Below are 24,104 nucleotides of genomic sequence, written 5' to 3'. Positions count from 1 at the left end.
AATCATACTTCAAAATGCAAGAAAACAAACTGCTATATCTAGAAAGCAATAATTAAGATAATGCTTAATATTCACAACTTAAATTCATCATCCCTATGTGCTGTGTCATATGACGTGGGCAAAGTTCGCTCTGTACTAAGATATGGAAGCCAATGCTGGACAATATCAAAGTAAAATGAAGGAAGACTCAAAGCTGCAGAAATGTGGTTTTTGAGAATATGAAAATGTCATGGAAGGACAGTGTAACAAATGAGGAGGTGTTGCAGAAAGCTGGAATAAGGAGAAAGCTGATATCTTCAAACAGGAAATGGCAGCAGGAATTTCTGGGACGTACTGCTAGAAAAAGGAAGTTGAATATCTTGCAATGATGGGATAAATTGATGGAAGTAAAAATAGCGGTTGACAGCTCATGATATTCATGAATTACATCAAAGGATGGACAGGCAAAAAAGCTTATTATAACTTTTCAGATTAGAGTCAGATGACAGACCATGATTACTCACATCATACAACAACTTAAACTTGAGCTCCTAAATGAGAAGAGTAATGGGTGTACAGGCTAGCACTTAGTTCTTTAGAGCTTAAGAAACTGAGAGGTGATCTAAATAAAATGCATAAAGTCATGAGAGGCATGAATAGGGTGAATGCACTCAAACCACCCTCCCTCTCCTGAGTCAGGGAATCAAGAACTGGTTTAAGGACAGAGTGAAAAGATTTAAGAGGAACTAGTGAGACTTTTTTTTTGAAACACCAAGGGTGGTGTCTATGTGGAATCAGCTGCTAGAGAAAATGGTTGAGAGTTGAACGAATCCATGGATAGGAGAAGTCTAGAGGGTTATGGGCCATATGCTTGCAAATCTGACTACCTGGAATGAAGCAACTTGGTTGGCATGGACCAGTTGAGTCAAAGAGTCTGTTTCTATGCTGTATCACTCTACTACTCTAAGAATAACAGTACTACAACTTCAACTTTTCATTAGGCTACCTTTTAAATTATACGTTGATAATATACATACAAATGCAATTTTTTTTCAGGGAGAAAGTAAGAGAATATGTTGAGAGGGTTGATAAATCAGCCAGGATAGATTGGTGCAGCTGACTCGATGAGCTGAATGGCCTAATTACTCCTGTCTGTATCTTATGATTTTAAATAAGCTAAAGGGGCTGTGAAAGAGAAAAACAAGAAGGCCCCCTGTATTTCTTGAGATGTTCAAAATGGAGGAGTTAATTGGCAAAAACCCTTCAAGTGAACCCATGGCCGTTTACAAACACTTGATTATTGATTACATTAATTAACATGTTACGTTACATGGTAATAACTGTAATTTTACCATTCATCATTTGGCAAAGTTGTGAATGGGAGGATTGGCCCACAAAATAACAATCTTTAGCATCACTAACCTGGTGAAACACTGGTTCCTTCCACTCGAGATATACCTGTTCAAAACAAGGGAACAAATTAACTGGGACACAGAATAACAAACAAAAAGCTGAAATTCTTTAATAATAACTACAAGACCACTAAATATCCCCAGTGGCTCTTCTACCAGACACTGTAGCAGATGAAAGGGCAATTTTTAAGCTTGCCAAGATGCCCCCAAATAGCCCATACAGCAATCAAGTACTTCTGCTGAGCACTAGATTGAATTCTTCATTGTTTTAAAGGAATAAAGGAATACACTGAAAAAGCAGGGTCATTTCAATTTCCTCCCTCATCGCTAAAACAAGTTCCTATTCAAATGTGAAAGTTAATGGAATGTAAAAATAAACTTTAAATCAAGTAGCAGACATGGGAATTAGTGTGAGAACCTATGGAAGTCCCTACATATTAGACTGTGCAGATACAATCTTCTGAATACATCATGGGCACTAGCCTCCCCAACATCAAGGACATCTTCAAAGGATGATGCCTCAAAAAGTCAGAGTCCACTATTAAGGACACCTACCACCCACGACAAGCCACCTTTTCATTGCTACCATCAGAGAGGAGGTAAGACCCAGACTCAGCTTCTTTCCCCCTGTATCAGATTTCTGAGTGATCCATGAACACTACCACAATCTTTTTGCTCTCTTTGCATTGCTTATTTTTTTATATTCACCCATTAGTTTGAGAGGAAGAAGCTAAAATCAGATGTATTAGTATCACAGTGGAATAAAGGGAACTAGAGGCATGAGAGATAAGCTAGCTAAAGTTGATACTAGCAGGAATGATGGCAGAACAGCAACAGCTGAAGCTTCTGAAAGCAATCTGAAAGGCACAGGATAGATACATCCAGGATGGCCTGATTCTACTCGTATGTCTAATGGTCTTATATATTGTAAATTTCTTTCTGTAATTTGTAGTTTATTTACATATTGGACTATACTACTGTCACTAAACAACAAATTTCAGGACACGTCAGTGATAATAAACCTAATTCTCATCCTGCAGGCATTACCCAACGAAGACTACAACAGTTATATGCTCTTTCCTTGTAAAAAAAAAGCCCAACATCCAAAGGGTTCATGTTGAATTTAGAGGTAGCACCATCCTTATTTGTCAATTGGACCTCACTTGGGTTTAGAAGCCTGACGATTCAGATCTTACTCCTAAGGCTTTAGTGCAAATCGCAGTGCTACACAGTCAGAAGTGTGGCTTTCAGATTAGGTTAAACTAAGGCCAGGTCTTCACTGTCACATTGACAAAAAAAGATTCCATGGCACTATTACGAATTCTCCCTGGCGTCTTGGCTAATATTTATTCTTCAATGAATAGCAATGAAAGAAATGACTTTATCATTTATCTCAAGTAAGCTTTGAGAGCCTGCTATACTCTTTATTTGCTGCTGCTTGGAGGGAAAAACATTATTCAGAAGTTCAATAATGGCTGCAAAATGCATTGGGACATTAGAAGATTGTGAACACTATATATGTACATTCTTTCAACTACCATGACTGGGGCGGGGGGAACACATCCTTTAATAAATGACAGAATCCAGTCACTGACTTCTCAGTCAATACTTTATTACTACTTGGCATTACCCAGCCCTCAGTGAAAGCAATTGTGATTGGAAGCAGAGCTAAACACAAGAGATTCTGCAAATGCTGGAAATTCACAGTAACACACACACAATACTGGAGGAACTCAGCAGGTCAGACAGCATCTATGGAAAGAAATAAAGCTAAAAGGGTATGGTCTGAAACATTAATTTTTTATTCATTTCCATAGATGCTGAGTTCCTCCAGCATGTTTGTTACTCTGGATTTTCCAGCATCTGAGGAATCTTTTGTGTTTAGCACTGTTTCTAATCACAGTTGCTTTCAATGTAAACTTGGCAACAAAGTCCTCAACCTGGAATCTCTGGGACTTAACTCTAAGATCATGCAAAGTTAAAGTGAACATCTGCAGAGAAAGCAATTTTAAAATAAATAAGAATATTAACTTACTATGGTCACTATCCCACTGAATAGTACCAGAATAAAAGCTAGAAGGTAGTTGCGTGTATTCTTGTGTTTGAAGCATTCGTACCTGAACAATAAAACACATTATTAGATTTTATAAACCTAAAACGCCGCAAACCCGTCGATAAAATGTACACAAACAGGATAAAAGATCTCAATTTCTGAAAATATCACATCTGAATATCCTTAAGTGGTCATTATTTATTTAGGAGGTCAAAGGCAAGATACTTGATTCATCAGGACCTACTCCAATTAGACCTACCCCAATAGGACTACATTCTATTAACTGCTTTTCTGTCATGGATCACTGCAGAGATCAAGAACAGAAATGCAGGCAGTTCTTCCCCTCTCTCTTAATAAGTAAATTGGCAGGTTACGCAGAGTTTTCTTGGCAGCAACCATCATTCCAATGCGAAACAGGGCGGCAGTAAACTGCCTAAATGACTATCATCCAGTGACATCAACATGGAGCACATTAAAGCCCACCCATTTATCCAGCATCCTATTTGACTTTCTACCACAAGGCAGAGGACTTCGATGCATAATGACAAGAACAGTCAGATGGGATACAATTTGTTCCCTCAGGCCATTACACTTCTGAACACCCTGGTTCAGAGAAACATTGTTTCATTTAACGGTATACATGCATATAGTTAAATGATAATAAACTTGACTTGACTTGACAGAGAACACATCAGGATGAACTCATCTGGATACACCCTATCCACATTATATGCGTCTTCAGATTATACAGATTCACAATTATGCGAGGAACCTATTTCTACCAATGTCTCCTTATATGCGTCCAAAACTCATAGTTACACGAGGTGCACTGCTTTCCCGCCAATTGGGATGAGAAGCGCCGCTTTCCTGCCAATACAAGTCAGGTGCTCGTGCATCACTGTCTCACTCCTGCCAGTCTCGCATTGGTTTTGACAAGGTTTGGACGTGCGCTCTTAAACATTTATTGTTTTTACCTACGGTGCAGTGATTTTTTGCTTGAAATATTTAACTATGCCTCCTAAGCATCCGATGTCATGTCCTGGGCCATCAGCCAAGTGGCAGAGAACCGCTTTATCACTTGAAAAAAGGTTGGAAATTGTAAACAGCGTGGCATCAGCTGAAGGTAACACAGCTCTGGGATGCTACTGCCGGGAACAGAATCTTGCCTTTAAAGTTCTTTTGTTCCTTGACAATTCACCAGCCCATCCTAAACATTTGGACAGCATTCATCCTAACATAACAGTGTGTTTCCTGCCACCTAACACAATATTGTTGATTCAACCACTCGACCAAGGCATTTTTTTTTACGGCGAACTATCTCTCAGATGCTGCAAGCAACAGATGATTTTGAAAATCCCGGGAGTTTACCCATGGTGAGGGAATGGTGGAAATCGGAACACTTGGCACAAATGGCGATGGACATGGACCCAAGTTTAGAATGGAGTCAGCATTTCAGTCGTTCCCTGCTGTCAACCCTTCTTCGATACAAGCAAATTTATGCTGAAAAACAAATGCTGCCAAGCAAACAACCCTCACCACTTTCTTCATACCAGTGCCAGCAGTTCTAAGAGTTCTGTGAGTCTTCCTTCACCCCTTGCTGTGCTTGATATGATCCTGACGACCACAACCATCCATGCACCTTATCAACGTAAAGCTAACCGACACCACAACAACCACTCATCTCCCAGAGTGAACACACCTGCTACTGTTGGTGGGTACTATACACCCTAGTATGTTAACTTTCTATGATTTATTACATTGAATATTACCTTAAATTGATGAAGTATAATACAAATGTGCCTTGTGGTACTGTTTTGTGTCGTATTCGTATGAAAATGTGAATAAATTACCCATAAAGCATATTTAGGAAGCCCTCTGGAACGCATCCCTATTTTCTCCATTTAAATAATTATTCACATTACGCATCGACTGCGAGGAACGTATCTCCGCATATAACGAGGATAGGGTGTACTATTATGTTCAGTACATTAGGAAACTCTTCCCAATTTTCCCCTTGGACTCCAAAGAACATGAATAAGCAGCAGTCTCATAATGTTAGGCAATCCAAAACATCCAAAAGTTCAAATTAGACCATTCGACGTAGGAGCAGAATTAGGCCATCTGGCCCATCGAGTCTGCTCCGCCATTCAATCATGGCCGATCCTTTTTTTTCTGTCCCTCAACCCTCAGTTCCTGGCTTTCTCCTCATAACCTTTGATGCCATGTCCAATCAAGAACCTATCAATCTTTTCCTTAATTACACCCAATGACCTGACCTCCACAGCTGCATGTGAATTCAAATTCTACAAGTTCACCACCCTTTGGCTAAAGAAATTTTGCCGCAACTCTGTTTTGAAAAGGTGCCCCCTCTATCCTCAATGTGGGTCCTCTTGTCCTAGACTCTCTCACCAAGAGAAATATCCTTTCTACATCTACTCTGTCTAGGCCTTACAACATTCGAAGGTTTCAATGAGATCCCCCCCCCCCCCAACCTCCCACTCATCCTTCTGAATTCCAGTGAGTACAGACCGAGAGCCATCAAATGTTCCTCGTATGATAAATCTTTCATTCCTGGAATCATTCCAGTGAACCTCCTCTGGACCTTCTCCAATGACAGCACATCTTTTCTAAGATGAGGGGCCCAAAACATACAAAAACACTTCTGCCATGATGCGGCCACTCTAAGGTAGAAGGAGCAACACCTCATATTCCATCTATGTAGTCTCCAACCTGATGGAATGAACCTCAATTTCTCCAACTTTTGGTAACTTTTTCTTCCCCTATTCCTTTTAGAAATATAGAAACATAGAAAACCTACAGCACAATACAGGCCATTTATCCCACAAGGTTGTGCCAAACATGCCCCTACTCTAGAAATTACTAGGCTTACCCATAGCCCTCTATTTTTCTAGGTTCCATGCACCTATCCAAAAGTCTCTTAAAAGACCCTATCGTATCTACCTCCACCACCATTGCCGGCAGCCCATTCCACACACTCACCACTCTCTGAGTAAAAAACTTACCCCTGACATCTCCTCTGTACCTACTCCCCAGCACCTTAAACCAGTGTCCTCTTGTGTCAACCATTTCAGCCCTGGGAAAAAGCTTCTGATTATCCACACGAACAATGTCTCTCAACATCTTATACACTTCTATCAGGTCACCTCTCATCCTGTTACTCCAAGGAAAAAAGGCCGAGTTCACTCAACCTATCCTCATAAGACATGCTCCCCAATCCAGGCAACATCCTTGTAAATCTCCTCTGCACCTTTCAATGGTTTCCACATCCCCCCTGTAGTGAGGCGACCAGAACTGAGCACAGTACTCCAAGTGGGATCAGACCAGGGTCCTATATAGCTGCAACATTACCTCTCGGCTCCTAATTATCCATGATTAATGAAGGCCAATACACTGTACGCCTTCTTAAGCACTGAGTCAACCTGCACAGCTGCCTTGAGTGTCCTATGGACTCGGACCCCAAGATTCCTCTGATCCTCCACACTGTCAAGAATCTTACCATTAATACTATATTCTGCCATCATATTTGACCTACCAAAATGAACCACTTCACACTTATCTGGATTGAACTTCATCTGTCGCTTCTCAGCCCAGTTTTGCATCCTATCAATGTCCCACTGTAACCTTGGACAGCCCCTCCACACTATTCTTCTTCATTTTTCCCCTCTCTTCTCCTCACCTACCCATTACCTCTTTCTTCCTTCCCTTTCTCCTACGATCCACTCTCCTCTCCTATTAGATTCCTTCTTCTCCAGACCTTTGCCTTTTCCACTTATCACCTCCCAGCTTCTAACTTTATCTCCTATCCCTCACCCACCTGGCTTCACATCACCTTCTAGCTTGTCCTCCTCCTCCCACTCTCCCCCACCTATTCTAGCTTCTTCCTCCTCCCTTTGCAGTCCTGACAAAGAGTCTCAGCCTGAAACATCAACTGTTTATTCATTTCCGTAGTTGCTGCCTGACTTGTTAAGTTCCTCCAGCATTTTGTTTGTGTTTCTCTGAATTTCCAGCATGTGCAGGATCTCTTGTGTTTATGGCTTTGTTAACTTACCACTGAAAATTATCCCTAGAGTAGATAGCTGGTGGCAGAATCGGAGGGGTAGATTTAAGAGTCCTTGAAGGTAAATCCATAGGTTGTAAAATAAGTTCTGTGTTGGGGTGAGTGAAGGTATCCACTCTGGTTTGAAAGCCTGATTGATGGTTGAGGGGTAATAAATGTTTCTTAACCTGCTGGTGTGGGAGCTGAAGCTCCTGTACCTCTTTCCTGACAGCAGCAACAAGAATCTGATCTTGATTAACAATCAAAGATCAATTCATATTGGCCTCACTGGCAGATGGGGTGGGGGGCAGAGAGAGGGGTAGAGGATAAAATTATTTTTCCCCTCCAACTTGTTCTGTTGAGGGTTGAGTAGATAAAGATGCAGCATGGATCTATCACAATTACTCAGTATGACTATTATCTAACTTGGCTTGTAATCCATATTATGATGGGTCAGGCAACATCAGTGGGAAATGGACAAGTAACACTTCAGAACGAGAGTCTTCATTTGGAAAGGGGAGAGAGCCAGTATAAAAAGGTGAGGGGTAAGGGGAGGCAGGATCTAGTAAACAATAGGTACATCCAGGGGAGGAGATGTTGGTTGATAAATGGAATTATATTAATGTTGTGCCTAATGAACCAAACCTCAGCATTATAATACTACAGCAGGCTAAAATGAAACAGAATGGTGGAGATACTCATATACTACTTTTAAATATATAAAAAAAATCCTGTTCAAGAATATTGTGTGAAGAATCTCATCCAGTTTCCACAAGTTACTGTCCACACACTGCAACATGAACGAGTGGAAAATACTAAGCATTCCAAATCAAAAGCAACCCACCTTGCTTCCAACTATGCCACCATTTTCCAATTACAACACATAATGACTCCCTCTACTATTATGGACACCCTGTTTCTATACAAATGCCAAACATATTAGCTGAACTTACACACTTCAATATCTCATACATCTTGTGAGTACAGAAATTTGGCTACTTCTGCTACATAATGAACCAATGCCAACAGTTCAGAGTGACAATGTCTTCACTAATTGCTCCTGAACTGAGGCAGATAAGTCAATCAAGCCAGCATTATAAAAAGTGATTTAAGGTGTTCACAGAGCAATAACTAAGGTAATAGATAAAGGGATCAAACTTTAATAGTTCCAGCATCTGCAGATTTTCTTGTTTGTGCTACTACTACATTGTGACGTCTCTTCCAGGGATGCCTGTCCTGAAGAAGTTTAAATCATCCCTTCCATGGGTGTTCAATGAAACCCTCTCCCATTGCTCCCCTCTGTGATCTCTGCTGCTCTCCAACTCTTCGCCGCCTTTCTCCAGCCATTTATCTCTTTCACTTATCAGCTTCCCAGCTCTTTACCACCCACCCCCTCCCAGTTTCACCTATCACTTTGTATTTCTTTCTCCCCTCCCCCCACTGTCTTGCTCCAACTTCTCATTTTTTCCCCAGCCCCAATGAAGGGTGTCAGCTTGAAACGTTTACTCTTTTCCATAAATGTTGCCTCGCCTGCTGAGTTCCTCCAGCATTTTGTCTGTGTTGCTTGAATAGCTGATCAGATTCATTACCAAGGGAAGAAACTTTTAAGATGGTGTGAAGGCTTGGTTCTATGCTGTATCACTCTATATCTACATCAAGCCTCTGCTATCAGATTTCTGAATGGACAATGAACCCACGGACGCTCCCTCATTATCTTTGCTCTCTTTTTGCACTACTTATTTTTTTATTACAGTATATTTTATTTTAATTTAAGATTACAGGTAGTCCCCGAGTTACGAACATCCAACTTACGGACCACTCGTACTTACAAACCAACGAAGGAGAACGCCGTCCGCCATTTTAAGTCGGATCACAACGCCGTCCACCATTTTAAGTCGTTGCCGTTGACATTGTGTTGAGTGTTTAACTTTGTATTTAGCTTAAATTGTTCTTAGTAAGATTGACCCTGACCCCATTCCCCCACCCCTCCCAGTTCTGGTCGGGCAAGGCTGGAGAACGGAGGTTCATGAGTTCGATCCATTGACAGACCACTCCCGTGCACGGTTGATTTCGAGTTCACAACTCGACCACTTAAAAAAAATACAGCCACCTCCAGTTTAAATTCCCATGCGGAATATTGTGGAGGATCAAATACCCAAACCCAGCACAGCCCCCACTTGTCCCATTTGGTCTGTCTCAGTGCAGTGGTCTTTAGGACCCAGCGGACTTCAGGAGCTGGCACAGCTCGGGACCCGCCACCCGCAGTGTTTCTGTTCCATTGACGGTGTGCGGTGGTCCTTAGGACCCAGCAGACCTTGGGAGCCGGCGCAGTTCAGGATCTGCCACCCACAGTGTTTCTGTTCCATTGACAGAAAGCGATCGCGATTGAAAATAAAGTGGAAATAATAAAGTGTTTGGAAAGAGGTGAAACGCCATCAGTCATTAGAAAAGTGTTAGGCTACAGTCGGTCAATGATCGGAACAATTTTAAAGGATAAAGTGAGAATAATGAAGCATTTGAAAGGCCCTGCCCCGATGAAAGCTACAATTATTACTAAGCAACGCAGTGGTTTAATTATTGGAATACATACGTTTCTTAAGTGTTTTATATGCATAGAAAGGTAAAATATATTCTATATACTAAGACAAACGTTTGACTGACGCTAAATAATACCGGATGTACTTGTTCCGACGTACGTACAAATCCAACTTAAAGATGGACTCAGAAACGGAACTCGTACGTAACCCGGGGACTGCCTGTATATGTATTGGACTGTACTGCTGCTGCAAAACAGATTTTATGACATGCCATAAGACCATAAAATATAGGAGTAGAATTAGGCCATTTGGCCCAATGAGTCTGCTCTGCAATTTCATCATGGCTGATCGATTTCCATCCCAGCCCCAACCGCCTGTCTTCTCCCGATATCCCTTCCTGCCTCGACTGATCAAGAATCTATCAATCTCTGCCTTAAATATACCAAATGACTAAACCTGATTCTGATTCTGAGCCTTTATTCTGCTTTCTTTCCAACCTACTTTTCAGACAACTTCTCCAGTCCCAAATATGGTCAAGAACAGGCAGATTTATTCCTATGTGAATGTACGTTCAGACTTAAGCACTTACTTTGGGCTGTCCATAAAGGCAAATAAGGTTTTCATAGCAGAAAGGAACACTATGTAGACAAAAGTCAGCAAAAATGTTGATTTATAATGTCATAGTCCATGAAGAATGCACATCAATAATAAGTACAGGTTTCCCAAGGACTCAAAAGAAAATGAGTCCAGCTCACTTTCTTCAAGCTTATGAGTTGTATGGTGATTGATTTATTCAATGTCAACAAACAGCAGACTGGGTGGCCTTGGTTCTATCAATGCTAAAAAGTTATTGTTCACTCCACTAACAAAGTAGTCCCTAGCCAAGTGACAGTCAAAGGATCACACATGCATAAAGATGGTTCTTTTAGAACCTTAGAAGTATTATCCAATTAATACCACCCTTTGTATTTGATTACTTTTTAAGTATATATAAAGTGCATATTATTGTTATTATTATACGTGTATCTAATTCGGTTCTGAAAGTTCTATCACTGAACTTTAAGGTGTTAACACTGGCAAAAATAGCCAATGAAGAGGCAAGCATGTTAAATGTCCACCTCCTTGAACGAGTGAATACTTCCTCGCTACTTTGCTCTCTTTTTGCACTGTCTTTAGATATTTCTGACTGAATTTTATAGTATGTTTAATGTATTACACCATACTGCCAGTATAAAGCAACACATTTTACAATATATGTCAGTGATAACAAATTAAGATTGTTATAGCTGGGGGTGGTAATAAGGATAAGCTCCTACTACCTTTTACATGCTTCCAATGGTGTGCAATTCAAATAGCTTTTGAAAATTCTGATCTCAACCTCTGCTGCCTTGCAGCTAACCCCACTCATGGGGAAAGCTTTGGGAGGTAACTCTGAGGGAAAAATCCAGAGCTGAAGTCCCTAAGGCAGTCCTATAGTGAGTTCAATGTTGACTGGCAACTGTTGCGATGCTGCTGATGCCAAACAGCATTGGTCTCTGCCGTTCCTTTAGATTTATCAGATGCGTGGAGAGAGGGAGCTTGCTACATGGGCAACAGCTTGCTTTCCATATTGTACTGCCCTGGATTGCATATCAACATCTTTGGTCGACCCTGACCAATGGAGGCTTCAGATTTCAGTGATAAAAAACTCGATTCTGATTATCCCAACCTCCTGACTATGGAAATAGTTTCTCTCTAACGAGCTCAACTGAACCCCATGATTCCAAAACCCTCTATTAAATCCCCCAATAACTTAAGTTTACTTTACATGCGTGGTGGCATCTGTTAGTCTTGCGAGATCATGGATCAGCACCTGGAATGGTTTCCATGGCGCAGGCCTGGGCAAGGTTGTATGGAAGACCGGCAGTTGCCCATGCAGCAAATCTCCCCTCTCCATGACATCAATGTTGTCCAAGGGAAGGGCAAGGGCCAACACAGCTTGGCACCAGTGTCGTCGCAGGAGTTGCCAGAACGAGGTTGAAGGGAATGTCGAACTGCCTTAGGGACTCCAGCTCCGGACTTGTCCTCAGGGTTTACTCCTGAAGCCTTTCCCATGAGTGGGTATGGCCGCAAGGCAGCGGAGGTTTGGAATCGGAGTTTTCCCTCTCTTAGATGGACTGCCTTCCCAGGCTGACGAGCTCCATCTACCCGAAGCACTGGTTTTACATGCAACATCAAATATATTAAATATACCTTACCCGAAAGCCATCAAGAGGTATACAACAGTAAAATAGTCTCCAAACAAGTAAGATGGCTATAGATTCAAATAGGTCAGGTTGAGAGCAAGACAAGATTTAAACACTGATCACAAAAACTATTCATTTTCTATGCATCTATCTACAGAGAAATAATCTCCTATCAACATCAACAGATAAGCTACAGCAAATATTACACAGATTCTCAAGGTAGGAGACTGGATTATGGAAATAAACATTTTAATTGAACTACAAGAGGAATAATAAGCAATAACTAGTTCAGCAGTTGTTACATGGATGAAGAGATAATTAATTCTTTTTTCATGATACTACAGATGCTTGAACGGGGAAATCTTTAGTCAGCGAGGCGAGTCAAAAGAAATTAAGGCAAAGCACAACTAGGCTTCCAGCTGCAGCAATTGGACTTGCCAAGATGAGATCATCATTCATCGGCCAGCAACAGAACTGCAAGTCTTCCTGGGTCAGCAAAACTCTGCCAGCAGAAACAATCCCAAATTAGAGCAACATGCACATAAAATGCTGGAAAGGAAGGGGGAAGATGCCAGAAAAAGGTGTTGGGAGGAGGGAAAGTACAAGCTAGAAGGTGATAGATGGTGAGTGGGGGAGGGGTATTGAAGCGAGAAGCCGGGAGGTGATGTGGAAAAGGCAAAGGAACCTGATAGGACAGGAGAGTGGACCATGGGAGAAAGGGGAGGGAGGAGCAGCGCAGTAAGTGATCGGCAAGTGAGAAGAAGCAGGGAAGTGGGAGGGGGAAAAAATTACTGAAAGTTGGAGAAAGCAATGTTTGTGCCATCCAGTTGGAGGCTACTGAGACGGAATATAGTGTTGTTCTTCCAAACTCCAAACTAGAAATTGGGATCACTTCTGTGGGAGAAAACATAAGGAATCTTACTTTCTTCACATCACAAAAATCACACAGTGTAGGGGTCAGAAAGCCTTGCTAGTAATTTGACAAGGCTAGAATAAATTTTTATTCTAATTACCAAAACTGGAGAAATAAATGTGATTGGTTTGACAGAGAGAAAGCCAAAGTAGACAGAATGGATCAAATAATATCAATCCTTCTATGCCAGGATGAACTCTGGCTCTGTCGAATCTGATCCCATGGACTTTCATAGATCACAATACCTTGCTGAGAATATGTTTCATTTATGGTCCAGGTGTGGTCGATAAAAGTTCAGCACAAACTAGATTCGCCAAAGTGCCTGTTACAGAATGTGACCAGTCTACAACCACTCTTTGCCTACTGTGGGCAAGCCAGTTCAGGATCCACAAAGCAATGTTCCTTGGATCACATGCCGCCTTACTTTTTCAATAAGCCTTGCATAAACCTCGTCAAATGCCTTGTTGAAATCCATATACACTACATCTACTGCTCTACCTTCATCAACATGTTTAGTCACATCCTGAAAAAATTTAATCAGGCTCGTAAGGTACGACCTGCCTTTCACAAAGCCATGCTGATTATTCCTAATCATATTATGCCTCTCCAAATGTTCGTAACTCCTGCCTCTCAGGATCTTTTCCATCAACTTACCAACCACTGAAGTAGGACGCACAGGTCTATAATTTCCTGGGCTAGCTCTACTCCCTCTCTTGAATAATGGAACAACATCCGCAAACCTCCAATCCTCGGAACCTCTCCCATACCGATTGATGATGCAAAGATCATCGTCAGAGGTTCAGCAATCTCCTCCCCCGCCTCACACAGTCCTGGTGACTTATCCAACATGATGCTTTCCAAAAGCTCCAGCAGATCCTATTTCTTAATATCTACATGCTCACAGTTTACAGTCGGCATACAGTATACATCCCTATAATCACCAAGATCCTTTTCCATAGTGAATACTGAAGCAAAGTACTCATTAAGTACTTCTACTATCTCCTCCAGTTCCATACACACTTTTCCACTGTCACACTTGATTGGTCCTATTCTCTCACGTCTTATCCTCTTACTCTTCACATACTTGTAGAATGCCTTGGGGTTTTCCTTAATCCTATCCTATCGAGCAGCCAGTGCTGCTCCGGGGGGGGTTTAAACTAGATGTGCAGGGGGCAGGGATCCAGATCCAGAGGGTTGGTCAGAAGGTGCATGGGGTTAAATGTGTACAAGGTTTGGGTGATCTTGAGAAGGTCCTCAAAATTCAGGGTGCAATTTGCCCGATGGAAGTTCAAGGAGCTGGGTTAGGTACAGTAGACAGTGTTTTAAGCAAAGAGAGGAGGAATGGGCTAAGAATTCTATACTTGAATGCGCGTAGTGTCAGAAATAAGACAGATGAGCTTGAAGCTCAGATGAAAATGGGGAACTACGATATTGTTGGGATAACGGAGACATGGCTGCAAGGGGATCAGGCCTGGGAATTGAGTGTACCAGGGTATACGTGCTATCGTAGAGACAGAAATATGGGAAGAGGGGGTGGGGTGGCCCTGTTGGTGAGGAATGAGATTCAGTCCTTAGCAAGAGGTGACTTGGGAACAGGGGAAGTAGAGTCTGTGTGGATTGAGCTGAGGAACAGTAAGGGTAAAAAGACCCCAATGGGTGTTGTGTACAGGCCCCCAAACAGTAGCATGGATATTGGGTACAAGTTGATTAGGGAATTAACATTGGCATGTGCTAAAGGTAATGCAATCGTTATGGGAGATTTCAACATGCAGGTGGACTGGGAGAATCAAGTAGGTGCTGGACCCCAGGATAGGGAGTTTGTGGAGTGTCTAAGGGATGTATTTTTGGAACAGCTTGTGCTTGAGCTAACCAGGAACGAGGCTATTTTGGACTTGGTGATGTGTAATGAACAGGCATTGTTAAGTGATCTTGAAGTAAAGGAGCCATTAGGAAGTAGTGATCATAACATGATAAGTTTTTATCTACAATTTGAGAGGGATAGGGGCAGATCAGAGGTGTCAGTGTTGCAATTAAATAAAGGAGACTACGGAGCCATGAGGGATGAGCTGGCCAAAGTTAAATGGGCGGATGCCCTGGCAGGAAAGACAGTGGATCAGCAGTGGCAGATATTCTTGGGCATAATACAAAAGATGCAAATGCAGTTCATTCCAATGAGAAGGAAGGATTCAAAGAGGGGGAAGGGGCCACAGTGGTTGACAAAGGAAGTCAGAGATTGTATAGCATTAAAGAAAAAGAAGTATGACAGGGCTAAGATGAGTGGGAATACAGATGATTGGGAAAGTTTTAAGGAACAGCAGATCTTAACTAAAAAAGCAATACGGAGAGAAAAAATCAGGTATGAGCTCAGTCTAGCCAGGAATATAAAAGGGGATAGCAAAAGCTTTTTTAGCTATGTGAAGAGAAAGAAGATAGTTAAGAACAATGTTGGCCCCTTGAAGAATGAATTGGGAGAAATTGTTATGGGAAACAGGGAAATGGCAACAGAATTTAATGCGTACTTTAGATCTGTCTTCACCAGGGAGGACACAAGCAATCTCCCAGATGTATGGATGGGCCAGGGTCATAAGATATCAGAGGAATTGAGACAGATTGACATTAGGAAAGAAACTGTGATGAGTAGACTGGTAGGACTGAAGGCTAATAAATCCCCGGGTCCAGATGGTCTGCATCCGAGGGTTCTAAAAGAGGTGGCTCAGGAAATTGTGGATGCATTGGTAATCATTTTCCAATGTTCCTTAGATTCAGGATCAGTTCCTGAAGATTGGAGAGTGGCTAATGTTGTCCCACTTTTCAAGAAGGGAGGGAAGGAGAAAACGGAGAACTATCGCCCTGTTAGCCTAACGTCAGTCATGGGGAAGATGCTTGAGTCCATTATTAAGGACGAAATAGTGGCACATCTAGATGGCAGAAATAGGATTAGGCCAAGCCAGCATGGATTTAAAGGGCAAATCATGCTTGACTAATCTGTTGGAGTTTTTTGAGGGTGTAACAAGGATGTTAGACGAGGGTAAGCCAGTAGATGTTGTGTACCTAGATTTTCAGAAGGCATTCGATAAGGTGCCACATAGGAGATTGGTGAGTAAAATCAGAGCTCATGGCATTGGGGGCAGGGTTTCAACATGGATAGAAAACTGGTTGGCAGATAGAAAGCAAAGGGTAGCAGTGAATGGGTGTTTCTCAGACTGGTTGGAGGTGACTAGTGGGGTACCACAGGGCTCTGTATTGGGACCACAGCTCTTTACGATTTATGTCAATGATTTAGATGAGGGCATTGAAAACTATATCAGCAAGTTTGCTGACGATACTAAACTGGGTGGCAGTGTGACATGCGAAGAGGACGTTAGGAGAATACAGGGATACTTGGATAGGCTGAGTGGGTGGGCAGATACTTGGCAGATGTCATTCAATGTGAATAAATGTGAAGTTATCCACTTTGGAAGCTGGAACAAGAGGGCAGAGTATTGTCTGAACGGTGTCGAGTTAGGTAAGGGAGAAATGCAAAGAGACCTAGGAGTCCTAGTTCACCAGTCAATGAAGGTGAATGAGCAAGTGCAACAGGCAGTGAAGAGGGCAAATGGAATGTTGGCCTTTGTTACAAGGGGAATTGAATACAAGAGCAAGGATGTTCTTTTGCATTTGTACAGGGCCCTGGTGAGACCACACCTGGAATATTGTGTACAGTTTTGGTCTCCAGGTTTAAGGAAGGACATTCTGGCAATCGAAGAAGTGCAGCGTAGATTCACTAGGTTGATTCCTGGGATGGCAGGGCTGTCTTACGCAGAGAGATTGGAGAGATTGGGCTTGTACACGCTGGAATTGAGGAGATTGAGAGGGGATCTGATTGAAACGTTTAAGATAATTAAAGAATTTGATAGGATTGAGGCAGGAAATATGTTCCAGATGTTGGGAGAGTCCAGTACCAGAGGGCATGGATTGAGAATAAGAGGTCAGTTATTTAAAACAGAGTTGAGGAAGAGCTTCTTCTCCCAGAGAGTTGTGGAGGTGTGGAATGCACTGCCTCGGAAGACGGTGGAGGCCAATTCTCTGGATGCTTTCAAGAAGGAGCTGGATAGATATCTGATGGATAGGGGAATCAAGGGATATGGGGACAAGGCAGGGACTGGGTATTGATAGTGAATGATCAGCCATGATCTCAGAATGGCGGTGCAGTCTCGAGGGGCCGAATGGTCTACTTCTGCACCTATTGTCTATTGTCTATTATCCGCCAGGGTCTTCTTATTGTCCCTTCTGGCTCTGCTATTTTCTTTAAGCTCCGTCCTGCTAGCCTTATAACCTTCTAGATCTCTGTCATTACCTTGTTTTTAGAGTTCTAGGAAATTACAAGCGTGCCAGGGAGGAGCTTAAGAATGAAACTAGGAGAGCTAGAAGAAGCCACGAGAAGGCTTTTCCCCTTGGAGCGACATTGGATGAGAGGTGACCTCACAGAGGTGTATAAAATGATGAGAGGCATTGATTGTGTGGATAGCCAGAGGCCTTTTCCAGGGCTGAAATGGCTAACACGAGGGCATAGTTTTAAGGTGCTTGGAAGCAGATACAGAAGGGATGTTAGAGGTAAGTTTTACATACAGAGAGTGGTGCATGTGTGGAATGCACTGCCAGTAAAGGTGGTAGGGGTGGATACAATATGGTCTTTTAAGAGCCTCTTAAATAGGTACGTGGAGCATAGAAAAATAGAAGGCTATACACTAGGGAAATTCTAGGCAGTTTCTAGAGTAGGTTACATGGCCAGCGCAACATTGTGGGCCGAAGGGCCTGTAATGTGCTGTAGATTACTATGTTTCAATGTTTCAGAAACAGAATCAGGTTTATTATCACCGGCATGAGTCATGAAATTTGTTAATTTAGCAGCAGCAGTACAATGCAACACATAATATAGAATATAATAATCACAGTGTATGTGTATTGAATAGATTAAAAATTGTGCAAAAACAGAAATAATATATATCTAAAAAAGTGAGGTATATCAGCCAAACACAGGAGATTTGGACTGAGTGGGCACAGTGTTCGGCATGAACTGGTTGGGCCAAAGGGGCTGTATCTGTGCTGTGGAACCCTCTAAGTCTATGATCAGCTCAACGCTCTTAGAAATGACACCATTCAGGGAATGTACATTGTATTGAATCAGAAATCAGGTTTACTATCGTTGGCATGTGACGTGAAATTCATTAACTTAGCTGCAGCGGTAGAATGCAATACATATTCTAGCAGAAAGAGAGAGAAAAAAAAACATAATAATGAATAAACAAGAAAATCAATTAAGTATATCAAATAGATTTTTAAAAATGTACAAAAACAGAAATACTATACATTAAAAAGGTGAGGTAGTGGCCAAAGCTTCAACGTTCATTTAGGAATCGGATGGCAGAGGGGAAGAAACTGTCCCTGAATTGCTGAGTGTGTGCCTTCAGGCTTCTGTACCTCCTACCTGATGGTAACAGTGAGAAAAGGGCATGTCCCGGGTGCTGGAGGTCCTTAATATTAGACGCTGCCTTTCTGAGACACTGCTTCCTAAAGATGTCCTGGGTACTTTGTAGGCTAGTAACCAAGATGGAGCTGACTAGATTTACAACCTTCTGCAGCTTCTTTCTGTCCTGTGCAGTAGCCCCCCCCCCCATACTAGACAGTGAAGCAGCCTGTCAGAATGCTCTCCACGGTACAAATATAGAAGTTTTTGAGTGTTTTTGTTGACATACCAAATCTCTTCAAACTCCTAATGAAGTATAGTCACTGTCTTGCTTTCTTTATAACTGCATCAATATGTTGGGACCAGGTTAGGTCCACAAAGATCGACACCCAGGAAGTTGAAACTGCTCACTCTCTCCAGTTAGGATTCCTCTATGAGGACTGGCATGTGTTCCTTCGTCTTACCCTTCCTGATGTTCACAATCAGCTCTTTCATCTTACGAACATTGAGTGCAAGGTTGTTGCTGCAATACCACTCCACTTGTTGGTATATCTCACTCTTGTACATCCTCTCACCACCATCTGAGATTTTGCCAACAATGGTTGTATCATCAGCAAATTCATAGATGGTATCTGAGATATGCCTAGCCACACACACTCATGGTTCTAGAGAGAAGAGAGCAGTGGGCTAAACACACACCCCTGAGATGCTCCAGTGTTGGTTATCAGCGAGGAGGAAATATCACTAATCCACAAAGATTCTGGTGTTCCGTTTAGGAAGTACAGAGGCCCAGGTTCTGTAACTTCTCAATCAGGATTGTGGAACTGTTGGTGTTAAATGCTGAGCCTTAGTCCATAAACAGCATCCTGACATAGGTGTTTGTGTTATCCAGGTGGCCTTAGGCCATGTAAAGAGCCACTGAGATTGTGTCTGCTAATGACCTATTGTGGCGATAGGCAAACTTCAGTGGGTTCAGGTCCTTTCTGAGGCAGGAGTTCGGTCCAGTTGTGACCAACCTCTCAAAGCAGCATTGTAGATGTGAGAGCTACTGGGTGATAGTCATTAAGGCAACTCACATTATTCTTCTTAGGCACTGGTATAATTGCTGCCTTTTGAAACAAATGGGAACTTCCACCCATAGCAGTGAGAGGTTAAAAATGTCCTTGAATACTACTATCAGCTGGTTGGCACAAGTTTTCAGAGCCTTACCAGGTACTCCGTTGGGGCCTTCCACCTTGCCAGGGTTCACCCTCTTAAAAGACAGCCTAACATCAGCCTCCAAGACATAGATCACAGGGTCACCAGGTGCAGCAGGGATCTTCACAGCTGTAGTTATATTCTCTCTTTCAAAGCAGGCAGAAAGCCCACACTGTTTGCACCCATTTCTAGTGCATTATCTCTCTTTGGTTCTTTCTCCAATTATCTAAAACCTATGACCTCCATTTACCTGTTACCACCAGTGATAATATTTAAAGCTTCTCCTCCTTGCACTTTAGTATGAACAAGACTTTATCAGATTGCAATACCATGACACTCTTTGGCCAATTAGCATTTTACTTGACCATTCAGCAGCTGAGTAAATAGAGAAAAAGCAGCCTGTCAGTTTCAATGGTGTCATCTTGGAAAATCTGATAATTAGAGAACAGCTCTTCACAAGAAGGTGTGAAAATTAATCTATGGATTATATAACACAATGAGCTGATAGCCCATGAGTAGCATTTGCACGACAGAAACCCAGAGAAGGAAATGAAATAGCATTAACTCACAGCCTTACATTTGTTTAAATTGGAATCAGAATCAGGTTTATTATCACCGGCATGTGACATGAAATTTGTTAATTTAGCAGCAGCAGTTCAATGCAAAACATAACCTAGCAGAGAGAAAAAATAAATAAAATAAAACATAATAATAAATAAACAAGTAAATCAATTACGTATGTTGAATAGATTATTAAAGGTTGTGCAAAAACAGAAATACTGTATATTAAAAAAGAGCGAGGTAGTGTCCAAATCTTCAAAATCCATTTAGGAATTGGATGGCAGAGGGAAAGGAGCTGTTCCTGAATCACTGAGTGTGTGCCTTCAGGCTTCTGTATCTCCTACCTGATGGTAACAATGAGAAAGGGCATGCCCTGGGTGCTGGAGGTCTTTAATAATGGACATTGCCTTTCTGAGACACCTCTCCCTAAAGATGTCCTGGGTACTTTGTAGGCTAGTACCCAAGATGAAGCTGACTAGACTTACAACCTTCTGCAGCTTCTTTTGGTCCTGTGCAGTAGCCCCTCCATACCAGACAGTGATGGAGCTGGTCAGAACACTCTCCACAGTACAACTATAGAAGTTTTTGAGTGTATTTGTTGACATGCCAAATCGCTTCAAATTCCTAATAAGATATAGCCACAGTCTTGCCTTCTTTATAACTACATCAATAAGTTGGGACCAGGTTAGATCCTCAGAGATCTTAATACCGAGGAACTTGAAGCTGCTCACTTTCTCCACTTCTGATCCCTCTATGAGGATTGGTATGTGTTCCTTCATCTTACCCTTCCTGAAGTCCACAATCAGCTCTTTCGTCTTACTGACATTGACTGCCAGGTTATTGCTGCAGCACCAATCCACTAGTTGGCATATCTCACTCCTGTACGCCCTCTCGTCACCACCTGAGATTCTACCAACAATGGTTGTATCACCTGCAAATTTGTAGATGGTATTTGAGCTATGCCTAGCCACACAGTCATTTGTTTACAGAGAGTAGAGCAGTGGGCTAAGCACACACCTGAGGTGCACCAGTGTTGATCGTCAGTGAGGAGGATATATTATCACCAATCTGCAGACTGTGATCTACTGGTTAGGAAGTCGAGGATCCAATTGCAGAGGGAGGTACAGAGGCCCAGGTTCTGCAACTTCTCAAACAGGATTGTGGGAATGATGGTATTAAATGCTGAGCTATAGTTGAAAAACAGCATCCTGACGTAGGTGTTTGTACTGTCTAGGTGGTCTAAACCCGGCCACTGAGATTGCATCTGCCATTGACCTATTGTGGTGATAGGCAAATTACAATGGGTCCAGGTCCTTGCTGAGGCAGGAGTTCAGTCTAGTCAAAACCAACCTCTCAAAACATTTGATCACTGTTGATGTGAGTGCTACTGGGCGATAGTCGATAAGGCAGCCCACATTATTCTTCTGAGGAACTGGTATGATTGTTGCCTTTTTGAAGGAAGTGGGAACTACTACCTGTAGCAGTAAGAGTTTGAAAACGTCCTTGACTACTCCTGCTAGTTGGTTGGCACAGGTTTTCAGAGCCTTGCCAAGTACTCCATCAGGACCTTCAGCCTTGCAAGGGTTCACGCTCTTTAAAGACAGTCTAACATGGGTGAATCTAATTACAATCAAGCTTAAAAACTGAGATTTAACAGTGGCATGGAATATATGTGTTAATTATTCTCCATTCCCTTCATTTGTTCAAACTGCAGTTTATTCCAGGTGTTGTGCCCTCATTTTAAATAAACATTTTCTAAGTAACATTGACAGTTACTGCAATCATTTATTTACTTGGACCCCAGACATCCCTGCATCCAGTTTATCAGCCAATACCATTCTTAACAGCAGTTGTACTTCTAATCTCTTCATGAATATCAGCTGGATCAGTTGTTGACCATTTGATCCAATTGTACATCTAATTGCTCCAGTACTAGTGGCTTGCTTCACGGGCCACTTTGGAGACGATAATTAGAATTGAATTGATTTTATTACTCATATCCTTCAAATATATGAGTAAAAATCTTTATATTCCATTCAAACATGCAATATGCAATTATAGTAATTTATAATAAATATCCTGTACAACACAACAGTCAATATAACATAGAAATACAGTAGCATCAGCATGAATTAAGCAATGGTGGAAGAAACTGTCCCAGAATCTGTTGGTCCTGGTTTTTATGCTGCAGTACTGTTTCCCAGAAGGTAGCAGCTGGAACAGTTTGTGGTTGTGGTGACTTGGGTCTCCAATGATCCTTTTTACACACCTGTCTTTGTAAATGTCCTGAATAGTAGGAATTCACATCCACAGGTTCACTGTAAAATTCACTGTAGTTTTGAGACAATAACTTTATTAAGGTACAGTGAAGAATAGGTCCTTCTGGCCCTTTGAGCTCATCCATGCAGCAAACCTCTAATTTAATCCAAGTCTAATGACAGGACAATTTACAATGACCAATGAACCTGCAAACCAGTATGTCACTGGACTGTGGGAGGAAAGCAGAGCACCCAGAGGAAATCCACATGGTCACAGGGAGAATGCACAGACTCCTTAATGGAGCAGCGAGATAGACCAGACTTGGAGTGGATAGAAAATTTCCTTCATTAATGAACCAAAAGGGATTTTTTTAACTGCATTCCAATAACTTCATGCTCACTGTTGCTGGTCACAGTTTTTATTCAAGATTTATATGATGACTATGATCAGAGAGGAGAAACAGAAACTGAAATCTCACATTCTACATATTAGGAATAACTTCTTCCCATCTGCCATCAGATTTCTGAATGGCCAATCAACCCATGAACACTACCTCACTATTCAATTTACTTATTTCTGAAACTTATCGTGATTTTTATGCCTTGCATTGTACTGTTGCTATACAACAATTATTATGACATTTGTCAGTGATGATAAATCTGATTCTGATAACTGAATTTCATTCTCGCCAGCTGTCTGCTGTGTGAGATATGAGCTCATGTCCTCAGATCATTAGTTCTACCTCTGTATTACTAACTCAGTTCACATCCAGTGTGTACACCAGACAATGAGTGAAGGAATAGTTGGAGGAAATCCACCAAATCTGGATGGCGTTAGTCAACAGTAACCCACATTATTTAACTGTTCTTCTCAAACAGAAGAATCTGCACATATTCTTATGCTTTGCATCAAATTATGGGATACAATCCTGGAAATAAATAAAGGACATAAGAATATTCGATAATTTGATGTAGTGCCATATGAGGGATCATACTAAAGCACCTCATTCAATATGTTTACTTTATGCCCTAGATTTCTTTAAACATGTACTTTATTTCCTTCATAATTTATTTTTGAATATACTACCCAAAGAACAATCTAGACATGGCCCAGAAGCTAGACATTTTTGAATGCAAGCTCACAACTTTCAGCATTCTTTCTGCGGTAAATTCAATCTCATTAAATATTCTCCAAAATAAATTTGATTGCACTCTGCATTTACAAAAAAAATAATTGCAGTCCAAAGTGTTTAATTCATTTCCATACCCACTGCATATTTAGAGTCAGAAGAGCAATAAACCAATATCCCTTCGAGCCTGTTACATTATCCAGTAATAGCAAGTACAAAGCAAATTATCAAAGTACATAAACAGTATGTCACCACATTCTTCAGAGATTCATTAATCATCTTAATCATTTGGCATTAGTCATTAATATATCATCTTAACTTTTTTCAAATCCCAAC

General features: G+C 41.6%; 1 protein-coding gene across 6 annotated transcripts in view; it reads right to left on the bottom strand.

Annotated features, from left to right (window-relative positions):
- Window positions 1–24,104, bottom strand: part of acer3 (alkaline ceramidase 3) — a 267,551-nt gene that overhangs the window by 110,399 nt on the left and 133,048 nt on the right. For all 6 annotated transcript variants that reach the window (XR_009511061.1, XR_009511062.1, XM_059963723.1 and 3 more), the window contains 2 exons: window positions 3,427–3,508; window positions 1,402–1,437 (listed from right to left, as the gene is read on the bottom strand). Coding sequence is in view for 4 of the 6 variants with exons in the window: in XM_059963723.1 (XP_059819706.1) it covers window positions 1,402–1,437; window positions 3,427–3,508 (118 nt within the window). In the remaining 2 variants the exon portion in view is untranslated. The remainder of the gene's footprint in view (window positions 1–1,401; window positions 1,438–3,426; window positions 3,509–24,104) is intronic.

Source organism: Hypanus sabinus, chromosome 3, assembly GCF_030144855.1.
Source record: "Hypanus sabinus isolate sHypSab1 chromosome 3, sHypSab1.hap1, whole genome shotgun sequence".
NCBI lineage: Eukaryota > Metazoa > Chordata > Chondrichthyes > Myliobatiformes > Dasyatidae > Hypanus > Hypanus sabinus.
Note: the sequence above shows the minus strand (reverse complement) of the source record. Positions and strands in the feature narration are given on the sequence as shown.